At 41.7% G+C, this 10,980-nt stretch overlaps 1 protein-coding gene across 1 annotated transcript; it reads right to left on the bottom strand.

The window, feature by feature from the left end:
- Positions 1-5,206: 5,206 nt before the first annotated feature.
- Positions 5,207-9,994, bottom strand: LOC110083680 (phospholipase A2 inhibitor alpha-like protein). Its single transcript, XM_020802297.3, has 4 exons — positions 9,741-9,994; positions 8,613-8,709; positions 7,061-7,144; positions 5,207-5,856 (listed from the first exon to the last, which is right to left on the bottom strand). Exons 2-4 carry the CDS (start codon positions 8,689-8,691, stop codon positions 5,516-5,518), a joined length of 504 nt encoding a protein of 167 aa, XP_020657956.2. The 5' UTR covers positions 8,692-8,709; positions 9,741-9,994; the 3' UTR covers positions 5,207-5,515.
- Between the last annotated feature and the right edge of the window lie 986 nt (positions 9,995-10,980).

Raw genomic sequence — 10,980 nt, forward strand, 5'->3', positions numbered from 1 at the left:
GGGTCTTGCTGGGTTTTTTTTGTTTGTTTTTGATGCTTTTTTCCCATTTCTGATGGGGTCTTGTGGGGTTTGTTTGCTTTTTGGTTCCCCCCCCCATTTCCGATGGGTCTTGCACGATTTGTTTGCTTTCTGCTTTGCTTTTTTTGTATTTCTGAAGGGTCTTGCATGGTTTGTTTGCTTTCTTCTTTGCATTTTTTTTGCATTTCTGAGGGGTATTGCATAGTTTGTTTGCCTCCCCTCCCTTTGGCCAGAATGGATTGTGTTTCCGATGGGTCTTGCAGTGTTTTTGTTTGGGTTTTTTTGGTGATGTTTTTCTTCGTCCGGAATGGATTAATTGCATTTCAATGCATTCCTATGGGAAATGGTGCTTCGACTTACAACCATTTTGAGTTATGACCGGAGTTCTGGAACCAATTAACTTCATAAGTCGAGGCACCACTGTATGTGTTTCATTGTTTTTGTACATTTATTTGTACTTCTGGATATTGGTCTATGACTGTATTAAACTTGATCTGATCTGCATGGTCCCACCAATCTTTTCATTTCCCACAATACCCCCAACTTAGGATCAGTTGGAGGCATTGTGATAAATTGAAAGATGCTGGATATAAATGCCAACTGTTACCAGACCAGCCTGATAAACCAACCATGGCTCACTGATAGAGCTGTGGCCAAACCTTAATATATTCTATCCAGTTCTTCCTCAAAGTCTCAGCCCTGGCTGGAACTCCTCATCCACTTGCTCTTCTAAGATTAAACTCCATGACCCAAAGGCATTGATCAGAAAGTGAGGAGAAAGCTAACCAGGGAGGCATTTGCAGGAGAGTGGTGGCAGAATCAGGGAAAGCACCCTTCCTCTTTCTGCTTCTCCCATTTATTAATGGTCATTGGTAAATGAACATTTAAGAAGCCCTCTGCAGTTTGGGAGCTGGAAAAAGAAAAAAGATGTGTGTATGTGTGTGAAATGCTTCCAGATTCTTTAGTCCTTGTTCACCATTTGAACTCTCAGATATGTTCAATGTTGTTGCTTCTCCAGAGCCATGCCTTAGTTAGCAGGCCTTCCTTCTTTCATCGTATGATCCTAACCAGACAAGCCCACAGAATGATTAAGTTCAGAAAGTGAAGCCTTATATCCAGAACTTGGAAATGTCACTTTTAAAGCCTTTTTTAGACTACAGCTCCCCAGCCAGTACGATGGCCATGTTGGCTTGATATTTTGAGAGAAATAGTCCAAAAGTAATGTTTTCAACTTCTGGATATAGCCAAACAGATTTGGCTGTATGCAGAATTCACAAGGCAAATGACTCCTAGTTAGCTGACAGGTGAACCCCTGAACATCTAAGCAGGGTTTCATTAATTGACAGCAAGAAGCTGTTGCAAGTTAAATAATTTACCTTCTGCGGGCATGAAAGTAGAACAGGATTTGGCAATTGTGTGAAAGATGGACAATGAAAAACAATGAAAAACAATGTCATTGAAAATGTGGTGTTAGAGAAGTTTTATCAATGCCATGGGCTGACAGAAAGAAAAAGAAGTATTCTTGAGTAAATAAAGACTGAACGTTCACTAGAAGCTAAAATACCTAAACTGAGGTGATCGTGCAGTACTTTGGTTGCATCATGAGAAAACTAGGGTTCTTGGAAAGGGGCAGCAGAGCTTGGAAAAGGGGAAGGCAGCAGGAAAAGAGGAAGACCTAGCATGAGATGGATTGACTTAATAAAGGAAGCCACACTATTGTTTGCAAGACCTCAGCAGGGCAGTTAAGGAAAGGGCCATCTGGAGATTATAAGTACAAAAAAATCACCATAAGTTAGAAGTGATTTGATGACCCATAGTAAGAGGTGTCAGGGTTGTGTGGTTTGTTTGTTTGTTCCTACCTTAAATTTTGAAAGGATATAATAGCATAATGGAAAATGGTAAAGGCAATATTACAAGAAATATTGAGATATGAAATTCCACTCAGACCAGAACTATTCTTGCCTAATATTATACTAGATTTTATAGATAAGGTAAATAGTTACTTAGTAATTATGATACTAACGGCAGCCAGAATTCTCTATGTCAAATATTGGAAAAACTTTGAGATTCCAACAAAGGAAGAACTGATGGAAAAAATAATGAGCATAACAGAAATAGATAAACTCTCAGACATATTAAAACAAAAACATATTAAACGTATTAAAACAAAGCACAAAACAGGAACAAAAAGAGGAATGGGAATTATTTTATGTGTGGCTCCAGGCAAATACATAAAATATAGAATATGTAAAATGACTCATAAAAGAGATAAAGAAAGTTGAGATCTATGTACGGATAATGATATATACAGTGGTGCCTTGAATCAAACAAACCCATTCCAGCAGGGACTAAAAAACACACTGCAAGAGCCATCAGAAATGCGATTAATCCGTTCCAGCCGAACCCCCCCCCACACATTAAAACACACTGAAAAATACACTGCAAGACCCATCACAGCATAGAAACATAACCCCACTACCCAGCCCAAACCCATGCTACAAAAACCACCCAGAATAGGCAGTTTTTAAAAGCAAAAAGCAGTACTTTACCAGGCAGTCCGAAGCCTCTCTGCAAATGCACACTCTCTAACCACTGGGGAGAAAGAGCTACAAAGAAGCAACCTCTTCATGGACCAACAGTTAGCAGTTCAAATTTCCCCGCCTTTCCCCCCACCTTTCTTCTGGCTGTAACTCAAAGTTCTGGTTGTAAGTCAAAGCAAAATTTTGTGACTGGAGCTGGTCGTAACTCGAATTGGTCGCAAGTCAGGACGTTCATAAGTTGAGGCACCACTGGTATACTGATGATAAATAGATTGATAAAGAAAAAAGAAAGAGAATGTAATAATAGCAAACATAGTGTCTGGTTAACTCTGTACCTCAATTATTGTATTTTTATTTTCATTTTTTAGTTTGTGGATTTTGGTTTATGTTTTCTCCCTTTCCTTCTTTTTTATATGTACTATCTATACTGTTTTAAGCCAAGTAGTGTGTAATACTAATAATAAAAAGGATATAAAAGTTAAGTATAAATACACACATGATTATGTTGCTTTGTAACATGGTATAGATCACCCTTGTTGCATCTTGTTTTGTAAACTATTATTAGCTGGTCCAGCCTGAATCCTCTTTGGGTTAAGGAAGCCTGCATTGAAAGGAAAGAGAATAAGGGTCCGGCAACACTTAAAACATAGATTGCATAGGAGTGGGTTAACAAGAGGCAGTTCAGAATGGGAGGGCTTGGTTAGAGCAATCTTCCCATTCACACAGGAATTGCTCTTGATGTATAGGCAGTTCTGATCTAGTCATTTACATGGTGATGTAGATCGAGCCAGTTTGATCTGACATCAGTGCCCTCATCCTCCTGTGGCCTTCTCCCTACCTCCTGCTCCTCCCTTGTTTCTATTTTACAATAGCTATTGGTAGGTCAGAAAGCGGCTGCTTGTGAGTGAGTGGCATGAGTTGATGGTGTGGCACATGCATACAGAGAGCACACATAGAGCAAGAGTACCATGTCTCTGCCCCTGATTCTCTCCTTAAAAAAAGAAAAAAGAAATTACAAGTGGCACACTGCTGCATTGTTTCCTTGCTGAAGCATCCTGGCTTGACCCCTTGACTCCATTCATTGCTGAAATGCATTTCTGTATTAAAAAAACCTACTACATTGTCTTCAATTATTGATAACTCCTACACTGCAATACATTATCAGGTTACAAGGTGCCATCTGGTACCATTTATGTGGCTTCTGCTCCCCTGAAGAGATGAGAGACCTAAAGGTGTGTGACACCTCCACCAATGAAGGAAAAGGCACGAGTGTGTGCCTGTTGTGCTTTGTGGTCCCTGACTGGAGAGTTTCCACCATTCCCTTCCATCTCTTACATGAATTCTGATGGGTGTGTGAGATCATCCTGTTGTGTTGTTTGGTACAGCAGGATTCCTCAGCTAGTTGCTGCGAGGAAAAACTGTAAGGGTCTACCTGTCACAGACATAGACACTCTTCTGGCAATGGGATACTACATGCAGGCAACTCCTTTCCAAATGGGGCCAAATTTCCCCCTTAATAGGTTTTAATTCACTGTCCCTTGCTGGAGACACAGCTGCCCATGACCCAAGGGTAATACAGTGAACAATTACAGACTGTGTGCAAAGGGTTATTAACAGAAGCACTGTATCTTCTGACTGTGTTTCAGCAGAGAAACATGAAAGTCTTGGTAGATGTTGTTACTTATTTCTTCATCTCAGGCACACTACAGAAGAAACTGAAAAATACCTGTGCATTGCAGTTCATTGCAGTGCAATTGTAGCAGCCTGTAACAGTGTGCGTAAGTTATTATATGGAAGGCTAAGGTCTCTCAAAAGCCTCATATATTGTGTTGGGGTTTTATGTGCTTATGCTTCCCGTACATAGTTTCATATTGGCTAAGGAGAGCTGTTGAAATGCATCGGACCATCGAGAAACCTGAAACTAGGTACTTGGGTTTGTTTGGTTTTTGCTTTGTTTTTTTGCTTGGTCAGCTACAAATTGAAGATTCCATGACCATTTAATAGCATGGCACACCTGTCTCCTTACCATTCAGTGTGGTGGCATAAAACCGTTCAAGATAGCTGAACCGCTATGTTGCGAGGGGTGGAGAACATCACTCTTCCATGTTATTGAGAAAATGGCTGCTCTCTTGGCCCCACCCACCTCTGGTCTGCAGGTCCCCCAAGGACTTCCTCCAAGGGCAGTCTCCACCTTGGTGCATTGATTTGCAGATTTATTGAGAGGACAAGGAAGTAGTGCACTACCCAGAGCTGAGTTCTGGGCGGACTTCTTCAGAACTTGCTCTGCCCCAAATTCCCCCAACCCCTTGTCTTCATGGAAATATAAGGCTTCCCTTCCTTTCTTCTATACTGCCTCAGGGAGTATAAGACCTGATGTGGAAGGGTTGGGAGTAAAAGTGATTTATTTATTTATAGTTGTATCTTATCCCTTCAGAATAACTTCAGAAGACAAAAATGTAAAGGAAATTTCCAAATGACCTAAAATTTATATATTTTTCCAATCAATTCCCAGAGATTAATATGCCACTTCACTCCTCCCCTTATGGGATTTTAACCACGGATGTAATCAAACAACTCAAACAGAATGATTCACACATGGCAATTGCTGCCATATTTTCATTGTGCCACCAAACACACATTCACACACATTTAGTCCTTGGAAGGATGTCTATTTATTTTCAAAGCACAAAAAACCCTGGGCATTTCAAGAAGAAGCACTTTTTCTATACGCGATTGGCTACTAAAATGCATGAAACAAACCACAGAAATTGAAATGACTGGTTTGTGACACGTGTATCCCCTCCTTTCAACGAGAAACACACATAGTATTATTCAATGTCATCTTCACAACAGCCCTGCAAGGTAAGTTGCCTGAGAGTCATCTACTAAATAAGCGTTTGCATCAATAAAATACATGCTGTTCAATTACAATGCATTGGGTTTGGCCCTAAACAAAATCAGGGGATAAAAGCAAATTCACAAACAATCAGGTGTGCCTGTTCACAAGATGCAGCATGCCACTTGCCATCAATATCAATTTCTGCACAGTTCTTTGTCCCACCAGCATTGTTTGGTTCTCCATCTGCCCAGTTTGTGTAACCCTCTCCCTTATGCCCAACAAGAAAAGCTGGTTTGTTACGCCGCTGTACAACTTCCTGCAGGAATTTATTCTCTCCCTCTTTCTTCGGAGAAGGAATACGACCTCCAGCTTGGATGCACGTGGCACTTGCCATTTCAAAGTTCCCTTCTTGTTCATTGGTGGTGTATAACCTTTCACTGCCAGTTGAAAAAGACCGAGCTGGGAACGAAACATACAAATGTTCAGTTGTTTTAAAATGTCCTGGTGTTAGAATGTTCTTAAGAAAGTTTGTTTGCGATCATCATCATCATCATCATCATCATCATCATCATCATCATCATCATCAGCAGCAGCAGCAGCAGCAGCAGCAGCAGCAGCAGCAGCACCTCCTTAATTGGACTGGGTGCCTTTCTGATTATTGGAAGGGCTGGGGGGCAGCTTGCAAATGCCTCCCAGTTCCCTTCCCCCTGCCCCTCCTGGTCAGCCTCTTGGACATGCTGCTGATGCATGTGGCCCTATATCTAACTGTTAGTGCTTTCTAAAAAAAAGAGCCATTGAGTCAACTGCTCAGTAGAGATGAGGACGACTCACCATTTTGGTGAGTCATCCTGCTTCATGAGTCAAAGGTTGAAGCATGAAGTTGCTCATGAAACACGAAGTTGCCCCCATGAACAGATGAATAATGAATTTATTCATCAATTCGTGGGTTTTTTAAAAAAAACACCCCCAGCCCCCACTGCCATAGACACCCCCTGCTGCCACCCCCCACTGCTGCACCACTGTCACTCCCCTTTAAGGCAGGCCAAGAGAATCCAGGCTGCCATTTGCAAAGATGGCAGCTGCACCTTCCCTATCCTAAATGAAGCCACAGCCGCCATCTTTACAAAGGGAAGCCAGTGGCCCTTTCTACAGCTGCAGAGGCCTGATGGAAACTTTGGCAGTGGCAGCGACGATTTCAGTAAAGAGGTGTCGGTGGGAGTGGGGGTCAGGCGACAACCTACAGTAAAGGTAGGGAGAGGAAGGGGGTGGGATAGGTTGTGGGGGTGGGTGGCTGTCTGTCAGCCTGCCAATTAGTTGATCAGCGGGCCATTAAACAGAATGGAAAAGCCATAGGATGGCTTTTTTCATATGGGGATGAATAAAAATGAGGAAATAGTCGTCGATCCGTATCCATCGGGACTTAAAATTTGACGAATATATGACCAATCAGCTATATTCATTGATGAAACCGATCTGTTTTTATATTAGTTCCCATCTCTACTGCTGAGTATGAGTCTCAGCACATACATAAATCCCATTGATTCAGTGGAATTACCAATCATATTTAGGCCTGGGTCAGTAGCAATTACATAAGCTAAATCATGGAACACTGTAGGAGACTGTGAAGATAAGATTATATACATGATGAGGGCATTGATCTTACCTCTGTGGACAGTCATAAAATCATTTATAACACCATCCACCTTCTCTTCCACTTTACGGAGATGTTCTTTCAACTGCTTCAGCTCTGAAAGGGAAAACACTATTATTTTCTCAAAAGGCATGATAAAGAAAATGCTCACTAAGATTTCCACAGTTCTCCAATAATTAGAAATAATCATTATGTGCCATCAAGTCAATTCTGACTTATGGTGACCCTTTTCAGGGTTTTCCAGGTAGAAAATACAGAAATGGTTTACCATTCCCTTCTTCTGCGGACACCCTGGGATTGTGCAGCTTGGCCATAGCTACATAGGCTGGCTCTGTTCACAGGAGGCACAGTGGGGAACTGAACTTCCAACCTCTGGCTCCACATCCAGGAACCTAAACAACTAAGCTGTCCAGTCAGCTTCAAATAATGAAAGCAGTCATCAAAGCTTGGAAATGTTACTTTTGAGGGCCACAAGTCTCAGAATCCCCCAGCCAGCAGCAAAAATACATCAAAACTCTGGCAAGAGATATAATCTGAGCTGGCTCAAGAAATTTTCCTGCTCAATGTGGAGCACCATACAGTGTCACCCCCTCAAGTCAAGGCACATAGTACTCAAAGCCAGCCAGGTAACTTTGGCACACGAAGAAGAAGATCCTACAAGAACAGTTCCCCCATCCTGAGAATAAAGATACAAGAAATATAAAGCAAATTTGTTGCTTTTCATTGGCGCCTCCAAATCTGCTGCCTGGGATATTTGTCCCATCCTGTCTAATGGTAGAGCCAGCACTTAATAGAATATTTCATGAACTTGCTGTCTTTTTTCCTCTTAAAGGAATGCTACGCATTTGAGAAATGCATAGCTTAATTTGTCTGCCCTCATGAAATCCTTTAGGTAGAACCACTTCACAGGTCCATTTGGCCAACTCTCATCACTCCAGATGAAGGTTAGCTCCTACCCATAGCAGCTGAGTTACTAAGCCTGCTTCTGTACTGCTCTATTTTAGACTGCTGTTGCAGGCGTGCAAATCACATGTTTGAATTAAAGGTAACATTTCTTCCTTAGGAAAATAGGTGCCTAGGTTGCATCTCTGAGGCATTCTGCTTCTATGTCCTGTGAGCTTTATAGTTTTTGTTTTGGTATGTTTGAGCCTTACACCACATGGGCAGAAGTGGTACTATCCAGAAATATGGTCTCTGTTCTTTTTCTTTTCTTTTCTTTTCTTTTCTTTTCTTTTTTCTTTTCTTTTCTTTTCTTTTCTTTTCTTTTCTTTTCTTTTCTTTTCTTTTCTTTTCTTGTCTGTCTGTCTGTCTGTCTGTCTGTCTGTCTGTCTGTCTTTCTTTCTTTCTTTCTTTCTTTCTTTCTTTCTTTCTTTCTTTCTTTCTTTCTTTCTTTCTTTCTTTCTTTCTTTCTTTCTTTCTTTCTTTTTACAGTTTTCAAGAGTTAGGTTTCAGGGAAAGGTTTTTACCCTCTCTGATGCCTGTAGTCCCTTTTGATTTGAGATGTTAGGAAGTGCACCGATGTGTTCTAGCCTGCAGCCCTCCCCATGTTCATTTAATGACATACCTTCACAGCAGTTCTCAGCTGGGGAGCTGGCCAAGGATGTGCCAAAAAGAAGAATACTGAGAAACAGCAATGGATGCATCTTTTCAAAGTGTGTGACCTATACAAATCAAACAGAATTATTGAATCATACTGAGCTATTATCACTCATTGACAAGTGATGCTACCATAGCATCATCTCTGCAAAAATCCTCCCTGGTCATTGGGATGTTCTCCTGATCTAAAAGAACAAACTTCAGGATAGCTATCACTGCTATACACCATTACACACTCCCACCTCACCTCTGTTTTGGACATTTGAAGACTTAAAAACACATCTGTTGATTCCATAAATCTGATCCAAGATCACAATGTCTGCATCGTAGCCTCAGTCTCCTATGGCCTGGTGGACATCCCAGCTAGAGTTGATAAGAGTTGCAATCTAACATATCTGTGGGCTCCATATCAAGGATGCTGCTGTATATCTCTAGGACAATGGTTCCCAACCTTGGGTCCCCAGTTGTTCTTGGATTAAAACTCCCAGAGGCTTTTACCACTAGCTGTGCTGATCAGGATTTCTGGGAGTTGTAGTTCAAGAACTTATGGGGACTCTAGGTTAAGAAGCACTGCTCTAGAATTAACAAGGTAGAGATGGAAAGAATACTCAGGGACTGAAAACCCTGTTGCTCAGACTAGTAAACTGCACTAGAGCTGGCCCACTGAATCATTGGGGATTTGGTCAGTCAGTTCCTCCCTAAGTTCCATTGATTCAAATAGGCCTACTCTGGTTGCATCTGACTTTAGTATAGCAAATCACAACTTGAGTGAGCCTATTTGAATCATGGAATGTATTTATTTATTTATTTATTTGATTTATATCCCGCCCATCTGGTCTGGGTGATGGGAGCAGTTTCCTTGTGAAATTCCCATGAATGTAATGGGCCTACTCTACTACAACTTATTACACCAAGCAACAGGTTTTCCACCACTAAATTCCTCATTCACTCAAATGTAGGCTATCATGACAAGACAAGATACCTCAGCAAGTAAGTTTTAAAATTTCATGAGATTCCCTGCCTGCATTGGACAACAAGTCAAAAGAGTGTTTTCTTCCCTCCCCTGGTTACAGTAAGATCACAAATCTCCACTTACCCTAAAAGGTCCTGGTGTTCTAGACGAGGTTCACGGAGACTAATTGTCCCAGCATTTGCTTGTCACTTTATATAGAGGGAGTGGATTGAGCAACAGAATCAACTCATCACTCAAAACTAAGTCTCTCTCTCTTTGCTGTAAATTACAGCTGTTTGTTTAAGAACAGTCTGGCCTTTCAGAAAACACAGGCGTGATATATTTAGAAATACTGAATTCTCCAACAGCAACAAACCCCAAAACATGAGGAAATAAAACCAGAGAAACGTTTTTTACCTGAAGATTTCTCAATGCCATGCATGAAGTTTCAATTATTGCGCAAAGGCACTCCTTCACGGATATGTTGAATAAATCCAACATTTCACAATCTTGGTAGGCAGTTAACATCAGCAGGTCAGACAGAAAGGAGTGCTTTGAGAATACCGATACTGCCAATGGGCCTATGGGTTTCTGCGCAACTTTCACATTTCAACACGTTTTAACACCTCATTATGGCAGGAATCCTGTATCTGCGGGGGGATTGGTTCCATAGAGTGCTGTAGATGCCTGAAACTGCAGATACAAGGGAACCCTATATACAACACAGAAGGCAGCAGGATGGAATCCACAAAGGAGCAGGAGAAATGCCACATGGTGGTGCACTTGTATTTTAAACATAAGGTGGCGGCAAACTACTGAGAAGTGAAACCACAGATATTGATCATATGGATAAAGGGATCCTACTGTATTTGAGATTGGTAATAGGCTAGGTGAGGGTGAATCAGGATAAGCTTCATGTGAGCAAGGTGGAGATGCTGATGGCCTAATAACTAGCTGACACACTTCAGGGGCAATAACTTCAAGGCATGAGAAAAGGGGACACATTCGTTGTCTGGCTGTGAACTACAGGAGTTACTGCTGCTGAAATCTTGTGACCACTCTGTTGGCTCTGTGGTGCAGGCAGGCGGCAGAGCCTCCTTTTGTGCCATAGAGCTCTGCAAAACCTCAGGACAGATTGTCTCTTTCCCTTCCATTGCTAAGACATACAGACAGGAAGGGAAGATCCTGCCATATTTTCAACAGCATGGATGCTGTCAGCAGCTGCTGGGGGTGCACTGAGGATGAGGATAGGGTGCAAGGGCCCTCTTTTACTTACAGGCTGTGTACTGTTCATTCCTGCCCTTGAGGCTTCCCTATCCTGAGGTATTTTGACACCCCTAGAAAAGGAAAAGGCTTGCAACCTAGAGGAGCCAGGGTGATTTCT

This window comes from Pogona vitticeps, chromosome 3 (genome assembly GCF_051106095.1).
Source record: "Pogona vitticeps strain Pit_001003342236 chromosome 3, PviZW2.1, whole genome shotgun sequence".
In the NCBI taxonomy this organism is placed as follows: Eukaryota; Metazoa; Chordata; class Lepidosauria; order Squamata; family Agamidae; genus Pogona; species Pogona vitticeps.

What these genes read in the sequence shown, in the direction of transcription:
- LOC110083680 (XM_020802297.3), bottom strand. Translation starts at nt 8,691, where the DNA reads ATGCATCCATTGCTGTTTCTCAGTATTCTTCTTTTTGGCACATCCTTG. An exon ending in AGCTGAGAACTGCTGTGAAG is followed by an intron (nt 7,145 to 8,612) that starts GTATGTCATTAA and finishes TTTCCCTTTCAG; the next exon opens with AGCTGAAGCAGTTGAAAGAA. An exon ending in TTTTATGACTGTCCACAGAG is followed by an intron (nt 5,857 to 7,060) that starts GTAAGATCAATG and finishes TTTCGTTCCCAG; the next exon opens with CTCGGTCTTTTTCAACTGGC.